We start from the raw sequence: 20334 nt of genomic DNA, 5'->3' as shown, positions 1-20334 counted from the left end.
ACCATTTTTCGTCGTTTTTTCTAGACTTTCTAAACGGGGGTTGGTTTTTAGTTTTACTTTTTAAAGAGAAAAAACACCCCCTGCATTTAAATAAAGATGAATGATAATTTCATTATCAGGATAAGAGTTTGGATGGGGAAAAAGATGAACAGTTTTCGCATTGCTGAAGGGTTTCTGTGCTCTCTCACAACCAGGGATACTGCAGTCTTTTGGAAAGGATGAAGAGGTAGGAACCTTGAGCTGCTTAGTATCAGGAATGACTGGATTATAGCTTCCAACTAAAGAAGAAACATCAAGAATCATGCATTTTAAAAACAGTTTATTCAACGGCCAAGGACAATGATCCGGCACAATGCAACGGTAGATATAAATATAACCTTATATAAGTGGTTGACCCTTGTCATTATTATTTTAATAGTTTCATACCTAATATTTTAACCATTTTCCCCCCGCAGATTCTACTCTGCGATTTGGTTTTTTTTTCCTCCCCTCGTTACACCAACCTTTTTTTTTTTTTTCCGAGTGTGATTCTGTTTCGCAGTGGTAAACATTAACCAAACTCTTCCCGTGCGACAAGCGGCCAAGAACCGTCCCACCAGCTCTTACCACCGCGGCGTCCCCTCCTGCCGCCCTCCCCGCGGGGCAGCGGCCGCCTTACCGACTCCTGTGCAAGTTCAAGTAAACACATACAACCCGCATAACCCAGAGAAAAAATTGCAACTTATCCATGTACCAGATTTCGGTGTCTCTTGCAAAAGTTTTCTGGTCCGTTTATGGTTTTAGACGGGGTATTTTTTTTTATTTATTTTATTTTTAATGTATTTTTAAAGCGCTGGTTTTTTGGTTTCATCGTTGGTTTGCATTTTTTTTTTTTTCCCTAGACAGTCGAAGTCCGCGGAAGTTTTGGGGGCTTTTTTTTTTTGGGGGGGGGGGGAGGGTGGTGCTTTATTTTATTTTTTTTCCTCTCTCACTTGCTTGGGTTTTGCTTTTAATCATCATCGGGTTTAATTTTTTTTTCTTTTCCGTTAAACGTCGCTTTGCTTCTGCTTTGCTTTGTCGGCGGTGCTTTGTCGGAGGTGGTTTGTGTCAAGTCCGTCAACTGTTGTACTGACAGGCGTTTAGACTAGAGCCGGGGCTTTGCAAACTGCTGTAGCCGAAACTGGAGTGCTGCTTTGATTTCAGTCTGAGGCTGGCTAAGCTGGAGTTGCAAGTGTCCCGGTAGACGCTGTAGGGCGAGCCCGGTGGCCCGTAGGGACAGGCCGGCGAGGACATGGCCGAGTTGAGCGAGGAGCCGCTGATGTTGTTGATATTGTTGAGGCCGGAGTTGGCCATGCCCGGCACGGCCGAGTGGCCCATACTGGAGGGCATGTTCATGGAGGGGATGCTGCTGGGCGCCGAGAACATGGACTGCGAGGAGAGGGGGCTCATGGAGTTGAAGAAGGTGAAGCTCTTGGTGGAGAGCGGCGCCGGGGTGAGGCTTTTGGCGGCCCAGTTGTTGTAGGGGTAGCCGGCGTACATGTCGTCGTAGGGCTGCATCAGCCCGCTGAACTGGGGCACGTAGCCGTTCTTGCACAGGTCCATCTGCTGGTTCCGCTCCCGCTTTCTCCACTTGGCTCGGCGGTTCTTGAACCAAACCTGCGTGGGGAGGGGGGAGCGACACGTCTCGGTGAGTGCGGAACCACAGCAGCCCCCCACCCCGCCGACGGTGCGCAGATGCGCGCAGGTACCCGCAGCCCAGCGCCTGCTCCCCCCAGCCCGGCCAGCTCCTCCGGGATGCCAGAGCAGGCTCCGGGGCCCCGCACCGCCTGTCCCCGCCGCCCCCCGCCCCCGCGGGATGGGGTCCCGCTCCGCAGGGTGCCTGCGCGCACACCGGGCTCTGCGCGCATCCCTCTCTGTCCAGCGGGATGTGCCAGCCGGGATGCGCGCAGCCGCCTCTCTGCCAAGGGTGCCTGCGCGGCTGTCCGCGTCCCCCCCGTCCCCCGCCCCCCGCCGCCCCTTTCCCGGAGCCAGGCGGGGGGCGAAGAGACGTCCCGCTCTGATTAGGGCCGGCTCGCCCCGGCTCTGCCGCGTTTCCGAACGCTAATGCTGTGTAATAAAAGTCCCCTGTTACAGATCATAAAAAAAGGGATTGGATTAGTATGTTTAGGTTAAAAAAAAAAATCAATCCCCGCATCGCCCTCGGATAGATGCAGCCTCTGCCTTTATATCTAATGAGAATTTACAGCCCTAACTAGGAAACAGAGAAGCGGGGCCGCTCCTGATGTTTGATGCAAAACCGGATCCAATCTCACTCTTAATATTTAGATATATAGATATATAGGTATATAGATACATAGATATATAGATATATAGATACATAGATATATAGATATATACACATATATATTTAGCCCCCGGAAAGCATTTGAGCCCCCCGTGATGGAAGCCGGGCAGCTCCAAAATTCTTTAAAAATTGTTTAAAAATCAGCATCGTTCTGCCTGCCGCCTGCGCCCAGCTTGCGAGCCTCCTTTGCAGCATCCTCCCCACGGCACCCCGGCTTTCTTCCACTGAACCGGGGCCCACGAGCTCCCTGCGGACACCGGGGCCCCGGCCCCGCGCAGGCTGCGCTCCCTTTGGAGCCGGGGCGGGGGCGGGGGACGGCTCTTGGGGCCTCCCCTCCCGGGCAGAAATGGCACAACTATTATTAAATACCGGGCTCGAGGATGGAAACTCCGTGGGGGAACGGATGGCGGAGTCTATTTTAAAAAATAACAATAATAAAAAGAATCCTGTATAAATAGGAAACGAAAGCCAACATGTTCAAAACCTGTAATATACTCCTCGGAAGGTGCTTCCAGACAGGAATTTCCTGAAAATGAGGGTAATAGTTTTAATTATGGCTCCTAGACATTTTAAAGGAAGGCCCTCATAGCAAATTAAGGTTAGATTTGCAATCTGCAATCTCAGAACATCAAACCCAAACATTTCCACACAGAGGGAGAACGAAATTATGTTAATTGCAACTCATATTTTAGTTTTATTTGCTCCCTGAAATATTCAACCAGTATTAATGCTCGGGCTTTGTTTTGTTTTAAACTCAATTAAGACAATGCTTTCAGACGCATTTGTTTCAGATGGGTGTTTACTCTTTAAATGTTTAAAGCAGAATCTCTGTAATCCGATTTGGTCACTCAAGGTTTAATTGCCAAATTAAACACAAAAAACGAAAAGAAAAAAAGAAAAAGTGGGTTTTCCGGCCGGTGGGGCTTCGCACCGCAGTTCCGTTTCCTCCCGTGCTTAGCCCACGGTCCCGTGGTGTGCGATCACCACCAAAACCGCGCGGGGAAATGTCCCGGGTGGAAAAAAAGCGCAGGGGAGGTGGACAAACAGAGACACAGCGATAGATCGGTAGAGACCGAGCCGCTTCGGCCCGGTCGTTCTCTGCCAGGATCTTTCACTCACAAATCTCTCTAAGAAACTGCTGAAATGTATATATATACACATACATACACACACACACACACATATATATATATTTATATATTTCTCGCTGTGCGCACCAACGTTATCGAACCTCGAGTCTGGCTAAGAGGGACATATGTATATACATATATATATGTACACCATATGTATATATGTACACCATATGTATATATATACACCATATATATATATATATATATATATATATATATGGTGGCATCGGCTCCCAGGCGTGTAAAAATCCAGCGCCTTCGCGGTACAAGGTTGTGTCTTCAGCGCGTATTGACTTTGCGACCGCTCCCCAGTCCCTGCCCTTCGCTTTCGGCCTCCGCAAACAGCCTGCGGCCTTGGGAGATGCGCGGCCGGGAGGGCCGGCACCGAGACCCGCACTGTGCGGATTGGATCTCGCGATCCCGCTGCCGCAGTAGCGTGGGGCAGTGGTTTGTTGGGACATGGCCGTTGCGATTACTGGGGATAACCAGAGTAAAGGGAAGATGGGATGGGAGCTTGCTCCATCCCCGCGCCGCGTTTCGACCACTCCAGAGGGTTCTTTCCCCCACAGTCCGACCCTTCCCCACCCCGGCCTTTCGCTGCTCCCTGCACCGCTCGCCGCCCACTTTTCGAACCGGTCCCCAGTGCGGGGCCGACGGTAGCGACCCGCTCCGGGCGGCATCTCTCCGTGGCCGAGAGCTGAATTTCTCCTCTCCGGCCTGGACCCCAGTTTTGGTCATTAAAATCCAGCCCAGAGCAAACCGCCGCAGCTCTCCCAGAAGGGGCAGCTTCCCCAAGCCCCCCACCCTCCGGCGGCCCCAGAGCAGAGTTCGGTCCCGGCGGGACTGCAGCCCCTCTTACCCGGACTCGGGGCTCGGTGAGGTTGGTCCAGACGGCGATCTCCTCCCGCATGCTCATGTCGGGGTAGCGGTTCCGCTGGAAGGTGGCCTCCAGCTCCTGCAGCTGCTGGCTGGTGAAGTGGGTCCGCTGCCGCCGCTGCTTCTTCTTCTTCGCCGGGTCGTCGGCGGCCCCGTCCTCGTTTTTCTGCTCGCCGCTACGCTCTTTTTCTGCGAGGGGGTCGGGTTGGGGATGGTTGGTTTATTCGTTTTTCCTTTTTTTTTGTTTTGTGTTTCTTTGCTGTAGTTTTTTTCCCACTACAGGCACACAAAGGCAGACACCCCCGCTCCGCACCCAGCGCTGCCCACCCCACCGGAGGCACGCGTGGGGGCACCCACTCGTGTCCCGCCGGGCCCTGCACCCAGCGAGCGCCCCGCAGCCCAACCCGGCCTTTCCCGGGCTGGCTGGGGAAGGAGAACGGAGCGGCACGCAGGGACGCAGCAGGAGGGACCCTCAGAGCGGCTCGAAGCAGGCCCGAGAGGTGAGTGCATTCGTGGGGAGCGGGGTCCCCGCATCACCGGCCGCTCCGCCTTTCTACGGCACCTTCTAGCTCCCTCCAAACCAAGGCGTGATCTTTGCTCCATTGTCTTTGTTGTGCTCGGCCGCGACTGGAAACTTTGGAAGGGTAGGGGTGGAAAACCCAAGAGCAGTTAATTGCAAAAGGCCCCTCTCCGCTCCCCCACTTCATTCTCTTTTCATAACCATTTTATTCCTCATCTTTTAGGATTTTGGTGTTTATTTTAACACAGGGCTGAGCGAAGCCCTCCGCAAAAATCATATCGAAAGAAGGAAAGAAAAAAAGAACCACCGAGGAAGGTTTTCCTGGCCGGGATTTGCGCGGGCTGGGAGCAGGAATCCAACACTGGCCCTGCGAGCCCCCTCTCCCCCCTCCCGTAACGGGCTCTCTGGCTCTCCAAGCCCGGGTTTCGGCCCGGTTTGTGCCGGCTGAAGCGCTCGGAGAGCGACTGAAGGGGCTCAACCAAAGTGCTCCCGGGCTGGGCCCCGGCGGCGCAGGAAAGGTGCGGCCGGGCCGTGCAGGGCCGGGGGCCGCGGCCAACCCCCGGCCTCGGTCCTGCTGCTGCAGAAGGGAAAAACCGCCGCGAGTTTTTCCTTTTAGAGGTTTTTTTTTCTCCTCCTTTTAAGAGGGTTTTTTTAAAATCCCCTTTCAGAGGGTTTTCTCCCCGGCGGGCCCGGGGGCATTTCTACAACTCCGACCTCTGCGAGGTAAGCGGGAGTCTAAAAATAATCGCGTGCTGAATCCAGAGCCCGGGAGGACTCGTCCTTGCAAAGTCACCTTTGAAAAGCACCACGCTGGGAACCCTCCACAGCGAAAGGGGTGAGGGTGCGAGCGAACCTCAGCTGCTCAGTGGACACCCAAAAGGGGCCGATGGCTCTCCGGCTTTGAGGCAACCAAGGCCTCACAGCACAGACCCCATCGCCCCAGGCCCCTGGTCCCCAGACCGGCCGAGCCGCATGGCCCGGCGGCGGCGGCGAAACAAACAAAAATAACCTCCGCCGCCAAAACAAATTCTCCCGCTTTCGGCTGGGAACAGCTCGGATAAACCGGGCCGAGAGGGAGCGGGAGGCGATCGGGAAGCGGCAGTGGTCCCGATGGGCTCCGGCTGCGGGCCCTCGCCCAGCGCTGACTTTAACCCTCCCTGTCTTCCCTAAAAATCCGGCCTCAGCGCAGGGCTGTGATACAATTCCAAATCGTAAGGCAAGGCATCTTTAATCGTCTTTTGTAACTTTCTTTTTTTTCCATTAAAAAAAAATATTAAAATCTGAAAGTATTTTGCAGCTTCTCAGAGAAGAAAGGCAGGCAGCTCCTCAGCCCTCCTGCAGCACCGAGGGGTCACACACAGGGGTAGGGCAAAATGGAGCAAATCTCCCTCTCTAATCTCCAATAATCCCCTCTAATCTCAGAGTCCCTTCCAGACGCCGGTCCCTAACTTTGTTTGCGAATCAGGCCGGGAGGCACAACCCAAAACCTCTTTATCACCGAGTGCCACTTCGGGACCGACTCTTACCACAGCCACTCTCTAGGTTATGAGACCTGCTAAGACTCCGAGGAGCAACAACATCTATTAGAAAATTAAAATTATATAAAACATAAACTCCCTTTGAAACGGTCTTGCTGGAGAAGGAATATCACACTCCTTCCTGAAGCTTTTGTTCCTTTCTTCTACTTTTCCCTTGTCACTCTAAAAATGTTGTTGTTTTAATTAAATGCAATCTGAGAGAGCACAGCGTTCCCTGCAGCCCTCGCACACGGTGGTCAGGGCATGGGGATCCTTCCCTTTTCCTGCGGGGAAAGCGCTCAGCCCCCACGCAAAACCTCTCTGCGGCCGCGCACATCCCCTCCACAGCAGCCCGCGCTGCCTGCCTTGGCCTCACGCTGCCTCTCCGGCTCTGCCTGCCCTTTCTTTCTTTTTTAAAGTTTTTTTTTCGCTGTCAGAGAGATCTTTTTCCATTTCTGCACCACCCGAGCTGGAAAATAAACCCGGGCAAGAGCTGACATTATTTCAGAAACATCCGGCAAAACCGCACTCCCTGAAGAGCCCCCCCTTCCTCTCGATCCCATCAGTTAATAACTGCAGTTTTTATTTAAAAATAAATAAAAGAAATCAAAGAAAGCAGCTCCTGGGACGGGACCATGGAGCCATGTGTCCTCCCGACGGGCTGTCAGCCCCGGGCACGGCGGGGAAGGCAGCTCCAGGAAGGCCCCTTCCCCCCGCTCCGGTTCCCGGGGTTCGGTTGGGATGGAGGCGCCGCGATCACCGGCAGCTCTTGCTCACCCTTGTCCCTCCATCGGCTCCGGTTGCGCGGGGGGTGCAGGCACAGCACCCCCGGCCGCCCCGCGGAGGGAAGGCGCCGTGGGGAGGGGGAAGCAGCGCGGGGGGAGCGGGCCGGGGCCGCGGGGGCGCGGGGAGGGGGAGGGTTACCTGGCACCTCCGTGTCGGAGGATTCACTGGCTGAGTTGTCGATCGGGTCTCTGGGTTCCGAGGATCTTTGCAAATGGAAGCTGGAAGCCATGTCATGGGAGGGTTGGGGTCTCAAGCTCTCAGGCAGTCTCTCCAAATTCATTCCACCTTTAAAGGAATCCATGGCAGGGGCGCCGGGCTGCCTGGGGGAGTTTGCAGGTGTTTATTCCACACAGAAAGGAACAAGGAGCTTTTTTTTTAGGAAGAAAAAAAAATCAACAAAAAACAAAAGCAAATCCACTTATTACTAACAGTATTATTTTAAGGGTGTCGGAAGCAATCTGGGCAGTGCCTGGAAGGTGGTTGTCTCTGCTGGGGAGAGGCACGGCGCTCCGGCCGCATAGGCAGGGAAGTGGTAAAGATCCCTTACAGAGAAACGCGAGTTGCGAGTTGGACAGTTTAAAGCTAAAGAGATTAAAGTGACCTGCCCTAGAACAAATGCCTGTAGTTAAACGGGGCTCCTCCCCCTGAAGGTTAAAACCTCCCCGTCTCGCTCATGCATCACTCCATCTAGCGCTGGCCCAGCCCGGCCGCGCGGGACCTGCCTCCGCGCTCCCCGCCATCCGCGCCCCTTGCGCGCCCGCGGCCAGACCTGCGGGCCCCGCCGCCCCTGCCCGGCCCCCGCCGCCTGGCCGCGGCTCCTTCGGGGATGCCCTCCTTCCTCTTCACCCGCCGCCTCCCCCAAACTCGGTGATGTATTAAAAATATTTCACAAACGAATGGAAAGGTGAACAATCCTCTGGGGACCCCCCGCCCGCCCCCAGCACCCCGTCAGTTCGCCCCCCTCCATAGTCCCCTACCACCCGGCAGCGCGCAGGTTGTGCCCCCGCGCAGCACGGCATCTCCACGGGTATGCCCACACCCTTCCAGGCTGGGCCTCACGACCCGCGGAACCTCCGCACGCTGCAGTGGATGTGCACCCGCGCATCCCTCAGCATCTCTGTGCGGGGCTGAGTGACCCCAGCGCGTGTTTCAGTCCCACGGGGAATATGTTCCTGGAGGGGTGCTTGGGCTGTGGGCTGTGTCTAAACTGTTTTTAACCTTTTTAAACATAATTTTCCAGGCTGCAGGGGTTATAACAATGCTGCCCAGACCCTGCCTGGCGGCCGGGGGAACGCAGCTCGGGGAGCAGCGGCAGTGCCATCTCTCCCATCACATCATCTTTCAGCACATGATTAATAACAAATAATTTTCCTGCTGCAGCCGAACTCGCCGTGACCCTCGAGAGGGGTCTCTGCGATTCTGCCAGTCCGGAGGCCGGGGCAGCCGGCGGGGAGGGGGTGGGAGACACCCCCACTCCTCCTCGGCAGACCCCCTCTCCTGCGTCGGTCACCTGTGCACCCTGTCCCGATGCAGGGGCGTGTGGAGCAGGGCTGGTCCCCGGTGCTGCCCACGCAGGCCGGGATACGGCCTTAGCCTTCCTGGATAACACCTCGGTATTTTGGCGAAGTGGAAAAACCCACGGGGGAAGGAAGGTGGGAACCGCGGGTAGCGGGGGTGAGGGGAAAGGGAGGAAGGGAAAAGGGAGGAAGACCATGGCTGTGACTGCCTGGGGAAAGGACCCTCTCTCCTCTCTCCTTTCTTGTCTCACTTTAACTGATCTATCCTGACACTATTTTGCTTTCAAATCAAGTAAAGATGTGGGAGAGAACTTTTGAACTGTTTTGTGGAAAAGTGGAGGGAAGCAGTGCTCCAGCCGCGCAGGCTTTTTCCGACCCCGCTGGGGTGATGGAGTCGGGCCCGCCCTTCACCCCCGGCAATGCCCCGCAAGGCCCGGGGACCCCAGGCGGGGGGAGCTCAAAGCTCCCAACCCCTTCACCTCTGGTCTTAAGCACCGTTCAGGGGATGTACGTGCGGGTGCTGTCAGGGTCAGCTCTCACGAGCTTTTTTTTTTTTTTTTTTTTTTTTTTTGTGACATCTTGATGTCTTTCTGTCTGTTCGCCGCTCCTGGTTGAACTTCGCTCAGGAGTCTGCAAACGACTGGGAATTTCGAGCACCCGAGGTGAACCAGACAACCTCGGGGCTATTTAAGATGGACGTGGTTTAAAATGAAAATATTTACAAGGGTCTCTGGGCCTCGAGGGGTTCAGCTGATGCAGGAGCCCACAGGCACGGGAAGGATGGAGACCTCCTCCCGTGTGAGAAGCAAGGGGTGGGAACGGCCTTTCTCCCAAGGGGGAGGGAGGTGAATAGACTGCAAACGTGCATCGTGTCTGAGACCCTTCACAGTCCCATTTTTTCCCTTTATTTCCGTGGGCGGCAGCCCGGGGTCGGCGTGCGGGGGCTCCCTCACCCTCGGCGGAAGGGGGATGGAGCCCAGCGGGACGTGCTGGAGGGAGGCGGTGGGACTCGTTGACCTTAAGGGTCTTTTTCAACCTTGATGGTTCTATGATTCCACGAGTCTGTCAACAGTCCAGCTCCGCTCCCACTGCTCTTAAACCCACTGCTCACAGCAGCCTCTGAACCAGAGGCAGCATTTTCCGTTCGTTTTAATTTTCCTTTTTAAAAATAATGCGCTTAATTACAGTTTTTGTTCTCTTCTATAAAATCTAGTTTTAAAAGATTCGTTCTAGGTTCAATTTCTCCCTGCTGGGCGCAAAGATAGGCTCTGCCCGGGCACCGGCAGGATTCTGCCGAGGCGGCGGCCGCGGTAATGCCGGGTCCGGATGTCTCCCAGGGCGATCGCAGCTCTCAGTTCCTCCTGAGGTGTCACCGGGGCAGACATTCCCCGATACCGCCCCTAAATAGAGAGTAACGGGCTGGCCCTCGGGAGCCAGAGCAGCTCCTGGTCCTCTCCTGACCGTCCCCACGAGTGTCCGCGCTCGGGCCGTGGTGTGGGCGGGCATTTACTGCACACCTGCGCACGGGTTGGCAGTGGGAGAATGTATCATCGATCTACCTAATCTATATCTATTTTATCTATACCATGTATCTGTCTTCTCTGTGTGTCTCATCTGTCTTTTCGTGGATTTAAAGGCATCCTCTCGCTCTGCGCTCTGTGGAGCGGACACAGTCCTACAGCATAGAGCCAAATCCTCCCGGTTATTCCCGTTGCTGGTCACGACACTTATGTCACGACAAGAGAGCGTGCCCCCAGAGCAGTCATCCCCAGATCTGCGCTGTCTCCTCTTTCCTCCCGTCCAAGCGCGCTCTGTTTCGTGATGGCGAGGACATCTCTCTGCCGGCAACTCCTTCCACTAGGTGCCTCGTCACGGGTCCATTCGCGTGACGTCATTCGCTGACTCTCTGACGTCACTCCTCACCTTTCAGGCAGGCCACGAGCAAGGCAAGCCTTGATGTCCCACTCGGAGCTGGCTGCTCCTCCCGGGACTTGAAAGCGGCCCAGCGGCCCCACGGGTTGGGCAGGACGGGGGCACCGGGCTCGGGTTCCCCTTCTCCCACCGCCTCGCGGGGGGCTGAGGGAGCTGCGGGAAGGAGGAGGGGCCGCAGCAGCCCCCAGGACGTCCCTGGGGAGCCGCGACCTGCGTGGGCGTGGGAAGGGCCGGGCAGAGGCGGAGGGAGGGAGGGTGGGGCCGGGGCCGAGCGGGACCCGCCGAGCTCCGGCGGGGACACGGGGTGGCGGGACAACTTTGCGTGGGGACGCTCCGCGTGGGGTGGCTGGAGAGCACCGCCGCTCCGCGCCCGCGCAGCCACCGCGCTCCCTGGCTGGGGAGTGCGTCAAGGATCTGTAAAAGGTTGGAAACCCGCAAATAAACCGCTCCGCTTCCTCCTACTATGAATAACCCCAGAACTAAGGATGGCGCTTGGAAATAAATCACCGCTGGTCACACCAGTGACAGCCCCATGAAGAAGAGACACGTCTGTCCGAGAGCGGGACTCTGGCGGCCCCAAGGGGACAGAGCCGTGTCACTCCCAGGTGTCTGAAGGGAGTCCCTACTTTCGGAGAGGGGCTCCCATCCCCGGCTGGTTGCGGTGGTTGCAGCCAATGCCAAACCACCTGGGCCGTATATCAGCTGGTGAAGTTCAGTCTCTGCCAGCTTTTCCTTTTCAGATTTATTAACGTTGTATAAACTCAGATTCAGTCTATAAATTGTTGGGAATTGTTACAAAAATGAAGACATCTCCTCCCAAGCACGCCTCTACCCGGGAAGAGATGGAAGCCCTCTCAAAAATAGAGCTGCAGTGAGGCAAGAGAGAAGGGAGAAGCCCTCCAATGCAAACTCAACTAAATTCAGTTCACCTACACCCAGCCCAACGCCGTCCAAACAAATCCAACTCAAACAAATTTAGTCCAACCAAACCCAACCCAGCTCAGCCAAACTCAAGTCAGCTCAGTCAAACCAAACCAAACCAAACCAAACCAAACCAAACCAAACCAAACCAAACCAAACCAAACCAAACCAAACCAAACCAAACCACAACGAAAGCAACCAGACCAAGCCAAGCCAAACCCAAACAATGCAATCCCAGCCAAACCAAGCCCAAACCAAGCCAGCCAACCTCCCCCGGCGCTCCCTTCATTGAACCCAGGAGGCAGGAGCTGCTGCAGGAAAACAACTTTTAATAACAGAACCATCCAAAAAATGCCCAGCGGGCATGCCTTTGCTGATGCGTGTCTCTGACCCACGGGATGCCCACGCGTGTCGGAAGAAGTAGGGACTGGGGATGCGTGCTCGAGTGTGCACAGGACTGCGCGATGCCCTGCAGAATATGGAGCGCACTGCGGGGGGCGGGCGTTGTTGTTGCGCTGTACCGTGGGAGTGGTGTCCATCGGGGAAATGTTTCGGGGGTGTCCTGACCCAAAACAGCATCACCCCAAGTGAAAAGCACGACCCTTACGCACAAGGTGGAGATCCGCGTTTACGCCCCCGCGCAAGGCAAAGCTCTGCTCTCTCCGCGCGACCGCGGCCCCGGCCTGAAGGGAAAAGGAAATAAAACCCCAAAACGGTGAAAGGAGCCCCCGAATCTCCCGACCTAACCCTAACCCCAGAGCGGAGCAAGAGCCGGGTCCGCCAAGGGCCGGATGGAGAGGGAAGCAGAGAGAGGGAAGAATCCCAGCCTGAAGTGCGTGTTAAATCGCTCAGGAGGGGAAGGTGGAAAATTACGCTGGCTCCCGGCCGGCCTGTCCTCCTCTCCGCAGCCAGGACAGCAATTTTCCTAAGAAGTACAGCAAAACGAAATCAGCCCCTTTTGGACCCGTAGCCTTCGTCCCTCCGTATGTCGGCCAAGCCTCCGCCTTCCGCGGGAGCGCAGGGCCCCTCCGCTCCGCGGATGCTCTGCAGGAGGGTCTCCAGCGGCCTCCCTCGGCCCCCCCGGCCTCCCACTGCCTCCCTGCCCCATCCCGCTCCCCTCGGTCCGGCCGACTCTGCCCCACCACCTCGGCTCTCCCCGCCACTGAAACACATGGGGGAAACACACAAGGAGGTGTTTGGTCCGGGACACTTCCCGGGGCACCTGGGACACCCGAGGCTGTCCCCCCACCCCGCCATCCGCATCCCTCTCCGGGGCTCCCCGGGCGCGGCGGCCAGCGGCAGCGCTTGAAAAAACCCGGGATGAAAAAGTTGAAGGCTTAATGTTTTCTGACAGATACAAATGATACCCCAAGGCTTTCTTGAAATGCAGGGACTGACGGCTGGAGAAACGGTTTTCTTATTCGGGTTTCTGCAGCTGGAAGCAGCCGGGGGTGGGGTGGGATGGTGCTGGTTCACTTCGGCCGTCATTCTACCAGCACCCCGAAAATAAAACTATTTCGTAGTTGTCCGATCTGGGACAACTTCTTTTTCCCCTCAAACCCTTGCCGGCACAGTCTCACCCTTGCCAGGAGATGCCTCCCAGCCCTCTTCGCATCCGTCAGACCACAGGCACTGAACTCTGCTCCAAGAAAATATGAATTTGCTGCTAGCCACGGTTTGGATTTATCTCTGATAAACCTGATGTGAGCGGGAGAGTGTCAGTGCACTGCAATGAAACATCGGAGGATGGACAGCTCAGGAATATGTTTTTTTTTTTTTTTTTTTTCCCAGGTGGGGGAAAAAGAGGGGAAAAATCACAATATAGCCACACAATTCCCTCTCTGGGCAGAGCGAACATGCTTTTCTGATTAATTGACAGAGGAAGGGGCACCGGAGTTTGCTAGGCAGCCTGCTCATATTACTCTGTGCATCTTTAGATCCCGAAATGTGGCTCTTTTGTGGGCTCAAAAAGATTCCTCTGAAACGGGATAATCAGAGGCCCGGGCACTCCGTTGGTATTTGTTGAAGACTCTTCTTCAGGAGAAAAAAGAGGCTGCATTTAGAATGAACGACATCAGGTTTCCTTGTGGGTTTCCCCCACCTTGTTCTGGGCGAGCAACCTCTTAATTGCTCCAGCATTTGGATGGGAGAAACACATTTCCCTTCAACAGGACATTTCCTGAAGGGCTGAAGTATTCTAATAATGCGCTGGACTCTTTAATGTGCTTAGAACAGCAGCGAATCTCTGCAAGACCTACACATTTCCTGCCTTAAAATGCAAAATCAGAGAAATAATTAACTTTTGAGCACATTCATTTTATCTTCTATATTATTCCCCCCCCTCCCTTTATATTTTTTCTTTTAAATTTTTCTCTTACTTTCTTTCCTTCTCCTCGTCGCCCCTCCCCATATATATATATTTTTCCCTCTCTCCTTTCAAATTTTTCTTCTGACTTTTTTCTTATTTCTCCCCAAAGGGCTGATCTCGCCCCGCTGCTCGGCAGCACCGCGCTGCTCTCGGCACAGCTCCGCTCATTTCCACTGCCCCAGGAGCAAACACCGCCGAGATAAAGGCACGGGACACTTTTCTTTCCAGTTTCATTGTGGGAACGGCCGTATCTTAACGGGCACATCTCGGGGAGAGATAGGAACATACCGCCTTCCAGAGGGCTGTGCTAATCAGCGCACCGGGTTAGATATAAAAGTTCAGGGCAAATAAAACGAATTAGTTTTATTAGCACGTTTAGGAGGCGGTCTAACGAAGGAATTCGGCTTTACTAGAGAATGTTTTCTCCTCCCCTTTTGTTATTTAGAAGCAATATATGTCCGAGCCGTTCATTACGGGAAGGAAATAATGAATTGTTTCATCTGCGGTCATTTTCTGGGAGAAATGTGCTCCCTTCTTTAAACTCGATAAGAAGGAGATATATATATATATATTTGGAAATACGTTTTCATAATAACACTTGCATGAACAATAAAACGCACTGTAAAGGAGAGGTGGCAGAGCCACCAGCTTATTGTTCGGCGGTGGGTTGCAGTAGGAAAAATCTGCCTTAGTCTCAGGCGCCTCTAACTCGTCTAAAACTTTCCCAGGGAAATGTGGCCACGGTTCCAGCGCGGGATTTCCAAGGACTTTGTTCATATTTCAGGCAAATGAAGGATTTTTGGGGAAGTTCTGCCAGTGAAGTAGACCTCAGGAAATATTTGGAAGTCAGTTTTTATATAGGCGGCTGGAACTGGCGCAGGGAATAACCTGGAGAACATGGACTTTGGTTTGTTAAGTGGAAAACACATATTTTAAAATTGTTATTTAAAAAAAGCTAACGTCATCTAGGTTCTCGATTCAAGCACTTTGTATCCTTTTATGTTCAATTCGTGACTCGTACTTTGTGTTTGTCTGCAGCGTAGTTGGCAAAATTTGGGGAAAGACGACGAAATAATAGAAAATACTAGAAAGAATAGAAGACTCGCCTAGTGCCAAAGTTTTTAACGCGAGAATAAAAACGAAATCCACGAAAGATAACATCGGTGGACATTCCTCACGTCCATTTAAGCGGGGTTAACACGCGGAGAAAAAACATTTCTCCCCCAGTTCCCGGACTTTACTCCGCTGCAGAAGCTGCTCGAAACCCGCGATATATGTACTTCCCAAAGATGGTGCCTATTTTTTAAATTAGGAAAAAAAAAAAAAACCCAAAAAACAACAAACCAAAAAATGGAAAGGAGAGGGGCTGCAGAATATTGTTTTCCTGAAAAGGAAAATTCATCGACGGCCCAGGGTCTCTCCGCCCGCCCGCCCTGCGCACCCCCGGCAGCAGCCGTCTCTTCGCCGCGGCAGCGCAGCCCCGCTGAGGCACCGCGCAGCCCCGGTCCGCATCACCCACATCCCCGGCTCGTCCTGGGGAGCTCCAGCCCCGCCGGGGCCGCCCGAGGCTTCGGGCATCGCTGCAGCACCCGGCGCTGCCGCCACCGGCCTCCCCCGCCGAGCGTACCGGGGATGAGCCGCGGAGCGCCCCGAGAAGCAGCGCTGGGGGCTGGAAACGTTACGCTGCGTTTGGAAAAAAAAAATTAAATATATATATATATATACACATAAAAAAATTTTAAAATGAGGTAACCCCTCTGGAATTGCTTTTCCCAGCGCATTTGTCAGAGCTGACGAAGCGCAGAGGCCCCGAAAGAATTTATACACGGTATAAAGATGTCAAGGACTGCGCGGAGAGCGGAGCGGGGAGCGCGGGGAGGGAGGCGAGGCGAGGCCGCGGTGAGGGGCGCTCCCGGCGCCGGCAGCTCGTCCCGGCTCGGCTTTGTCTCGTAGTCCCGGAGCGCTCCGCACCTCCGGCCGCGCCCGCGGTCCCGCGGCCGCCGCGGGGGCCCGGAGGAGGCGAGCGCGGCTCGGGGGCAGGACGGCTCCGCGGGACGGGCGCGGGCACTCGCGGCGTGGGGCGGGCCGGGGAGCGGGGCGCACGCGTGGGGGGCGGGCCGGGCGCACGGGGCCGGCCGGGAGGGACGGGCGGCGACACGCGTGGGGCGGGCCGGGCGCGGCGGGACGCGCGTGGGGCAACTCACCGGGCGGTGCGCGCGGCGGCGGCGGGGTGCCGGGCCCGGCGGGCGCTGTGCGCGCCCCGGCCGCCGCTCCAGGCTTTTCTTGGGAGATTTCCCCGTCTCCTCCTGACGTCAGCCCCGTCCCAGGGTGCCGCAGACGGGGGAGGGCCGGGGGCAGGGCCGCCCGCACCGGGAGACCGGCGGCGCTGGCCGCCCCGCACCTCCGTCCTGCCGCCGAAGGCATCTCCGGGCCCGGCCCCCCGCGTCCCGCGACTCCCGCGTGGCCGAGCCTCTCTCGGGGAGCGGCTTCGTGCTCCTGGTTACACGGCCCCTGCCCTCTTCATTTCCTCCCGGTTGGGGCTTTTGTCCGAGGGGGCAGGGACAAGGAATGGCCACTTTTTTTTACTTCCCCCCCGCCCCGAAATACTCTCCTGTTTCAGGACCTCACTGTGGAGCTGGATGCGCAGCGCTGAGCACCCCAGGGAAGGCTGCGGTTAGCAGCCAGGGCTGGACAGGCTGGAGGATGCAGGACTCTGGGAGATGCTTGCTTGGGTGATACAGGCACACTGAGCTCACTGCTCATTCCCAGGGCCTTGGTCCACTTCAATTTTCCAGGGATGCTTCTGGAGTTTCAGACACTGCACTTCTCATTCCTATCCCTGGAAGGTTCCCTCTCAAGAGAAAAACACAGAAGTCATGCAGTGACCAAGCAAACATGGCAGCAGCCTTACACTTTCCTAAGTAGAGCAGGTCACACACTCGTACACAGGCTATAGCTGTAGTTGAAAACCAAGGACAACTAGTGTGGAATGGATCAGAAAGATAAATAGCATAAAATCAGGAACAGTCCAGTCCCACACTTGCCATTTGTTATAGAGAGAAGAAGTAAATGGGATTCACATGTCGAGCATTAGCCGGTTGTTAGCCTGTAAGATAATATTAACTTCAGTGCTCGCTGGTTTACTCCAGTTTTCCAAAGGCAGTTCCAGGAGGCACCCAGCCTGTAATTTAGGATGGCACATACTGTGTGAAAGAGGCTTTGGCACTGGGGCCTACCAGCACATCAAGGTGATAGTAACATAATAAAACTTTTGGAGAGGGAGTAGGAGCTCATAAATTAATGCATTCTACTGTTTTAATGCTGGGAGCTAACAATGTGTTTCCTGTTCAGCTGATCATCCCCTCTGCAGCCTAACAGCTGTTTTAAAGGTGCTGTGAAACTGAAGAGAGGGGAGATGATTGTCTTTAAATCAATGTTTAATGATGTGTTATTAGGAGAAAAGTCTTCCTCCAGCAGATGTTTACATGTTGAGGATGGAAGGGAGCTTCCCAGGCTGCCTGTCTGCCTGAGAAGCTGGGGAGACACCCTGTGTCCCACCAGTCTTGCAGATGGCCCAGCAGTGGGGCACAGCTCATTCAGCACCAGGAGAGGCTTTGCCCAGGTCTTTGGGTGGGTGCTGAAGAAATTCTTCTGGGAGGTTGGACTGGAGGACCTTCAGTGATCCCTTCCTACTGCACCCAGCCTGTGATTCTGATTCTGTGAAGGTTTTCAAGTAATTTGAGTGATGACTATGAGTAGGTGAACAGGACAAATATTGAGAGCATCCTGTCCATGTTCAGCATGGGTTGTGGCTGTCAAGATCCTTTCTCCATAACAATCAGATATGGATGCTGGAATATCCCCCGGCTCAGGAGCCTCTTTCTGGAGGGACAAGCTCAGAGTAAACCCCTTTTAGAGGGGATCAAAAGACTTCTGGAGAGGCAAACAACTAGTCAGAGACCGCCTGGCAGGGCAGTGGGGCTGGCTTGTGGCCTCTGGGCTGCAAGGGCAGATCATATACAGATTCCACCCCTCCTAGCCTGGGAGACAGTCCTGGCTGAATGTGTATTATAGGCTGGAAGCCTGACTGAGCTCCTCAGCCACATAGGTCAGTTGGACTGAGACATTCCTGAATACTAACAGCATTAACAGCAAGCTCCAGGTACTAGAAAAACAAGTGTAGCTTTGAGGCAAGATGTAGGAGTGAACTGCGATAAGGTGGGAATAGAAGCTGTGAGTATAAGCAGGTGCCTAAATCGTGTTATTTCCTTCATGCTTGATTCAGAGGTGGATTAATTAGTCTCACTGTCTGCTTTTCTCAGCTTCCAGAATAAAAGATGGTAGTTGCAAAGCTTCTCCGCCCGAGAAGACATCAGATGGATTGAGGTGCCCAAAAGACAGCGAGGAGTGTCCAGTGCTGTGGGGGGTTGGGAGGGAAGGGCAGCTCATCACCAGCTGACCCTCCCGATACCAACCAAACCACAATCCAATCATCTCCAAGCCAAGCCAGTTTCCAAAAGTTTGTTTCCACAGCCAAGTTTGTATTCTGCGTGATGGTGGCACAGATTGTTCCTACGCAAACAGAAAAACCGTTTGAAATTTCTTTTTTAAATCATCACAAACATTCATTAAAAGAATGTCTCTCCGTATTTCCAAATATAGTGAAGAAATGACTCTCAAAGCTCACCCATTCCTTTATTTGCAGCCTTCCCTGTTAGTCCATCCTTGGAATAATGTCTAAAAGGCCTCACTGCTTCTCTGGGAGAAACTGGGATGTTTGGAACATGACTGGATTGTAACATTTCTAAACTTCCCAGAAGAGGCAAATTGTAAAGGAATAAGCCTTCTTTCTGTGCACGCACATTTGTTTTGGAGCCAAATGGAAAGGAGAGCTCAGAAAAAGAAATGACAAATTGTTTGGAAAATATTGTCCTTCCCAAGACAGCCCTAAACATACGGGGGGAAGGGAGTCAATAATGAAATTTTCCCTTTATACATGAGTCCAAGCAGCCCTCCCCTTCACTCTGCTGGGAGCTTTGTGTGAGTCAGGTCTGAAAGATCATCCATTCAGGGCAATATTTCCAGAACTTCAGTCCCCTCCCTGCTTCACTCCTATTCCCCAATGAAAGAAGTCTACGTCTCAGATTTATGGGAAGAGCAGTGGGATGAGACCCGGTGCTGTCCCCATTTCTCCCTAACCTCATCCACAGCCCAACATTGCTGATGGAAAAGGTGTCCGTCATGAAGGAAAAGCAGAGCAGCTCTGTCACTTAAAAAACATATCCATGAGTTTATGCAAGGAAAATTAAGTATGAGGACTGGGAGAAGTCCTTTTTCCAGCCCTGCCCAGTCTCCTGGTGTGATTCCAGCAAGTTGTATGAGGTTTATGTGCCTGCAACCAACTACGCTGACCTCCCGCCAGGACAGGTCAAGGCAGGAAGAGGTGTTTGACAAATGGAAGAAGCTGTACAAGAGCAGAGTTTATTGGCATTTTGATCATGTTTGTGAAAGGCTCTTGTAGCTGCACTGGATCAATAATGCTAGACCCAAATCCTTTGTGGAAAAAATGAGGTGTGCATCACTGCCTTGTGGTTAGATGGAAACAGAGAAAACACTTGTTGTGGCAAGGAAATCCCTTCACTGCTTTTAAATCCCTGAATTTATCATCACTGCCATCTTTGAGTAATAAACACACGTGATATTTATGCATCCCCAACTACTAATAGTGACAGTTATGCAACAACAACAAAAAACTGCAGCAATTGTGTGCGTCAGCAATTAGCAGCAGCCAGAGCCTTGAAAGATGTTGGGAAAGAAGTTCCTTTTGTGTGTGTGGTTGTGTTTATTCCCTGGTGACATGCTGCTAACAAGCTGCAAACCAAGGATCACCCACAACAAACAGAAACAAACAAAATTTTGTAGAGGGTGGTAATACTTAGCTTAATTCTCTTTAAAAATAATTATAGCCCTGTTTGTGACAACTGGAAAGGCCACATTTACTCCAATTAAACTGCTTGTTATTCTTCAGGAATGACATTTGGAGATGTAATGAGAGTACATCTCCATCAATGAAATATTGATGTATTTCTCACCTTTGCACTTGCAGGATTTTTGATTCTGCAGCTTGTGGTCAGTTATTTACTTGCCAGTGAAATTGCAGCACATTTAACGATGTTCCAGAGATCTGTCTGAGGACTGACTGCCAAAGAACAGAGTCTTGGTTATTTGGGCATTAGTGAAAAGTTACTTATGGTGTAGACATTGATCCAAATATCTCTAGCGCAGTTTATTCCATGCATTATAGATTTTGGGGAAGGTGATAAATGGTCCATGTACTTCAAATTAACCCAGATGCCTCCTGTGCTCTCACAAGGTAGTTGTTACCTCTGACTCCAAATACTATGTTGTGCTTACTATTATTCACCTATGCTTTGACAGCAC

General features: G+C 53.5%; 1 protein-coding gene across 1 annotated transcript; it reads right to left on the bottom strand.

Moving 5' to 3' along the window:
* Nucleotides 1-1095: 1095 nt before the first annotated feature.
* On the bottom strand, nt 1096-16184 carry PITX1 (paired like homeodomain 1; the record flags this gene model as incomplete). Its single annotated transcript, XM_082291786.1, has 4 exons — nt 16098-16184; nt 7294-7475; nt 4316-4521; nt 1096-1635 (listed from the first exon to the last, which is right to left on the bottom strand). The coding sequence occupies exons 2-4, from the start codon at nt 7454-7456 to the stop codon at nt 1096-1098; spliced, it is 909 nt and encodes a 302-aa protein (XP_082147912.1). The 5' UTR covers nt 7457-7475; nt 16098-16184.
* Between the last annotated feature and the right edge of the window lie 4150 nt (nt 16185-20334).

This window comes from Coloeus monedula (assembly GCF_965178545.1).
Source record: "Coloeus monedula genome assembly, chromosome: 15".
In the NCBI taxonomy this organism is placed as follows: Eukaryota; Metazoa; Chordata; class Aves; order Passeriformes; family Corvidae; genus Coloeus; species Coloeus monedula.
This window is presented reverse-complemented; position numbering and strand designations above follow the sequence as displayed.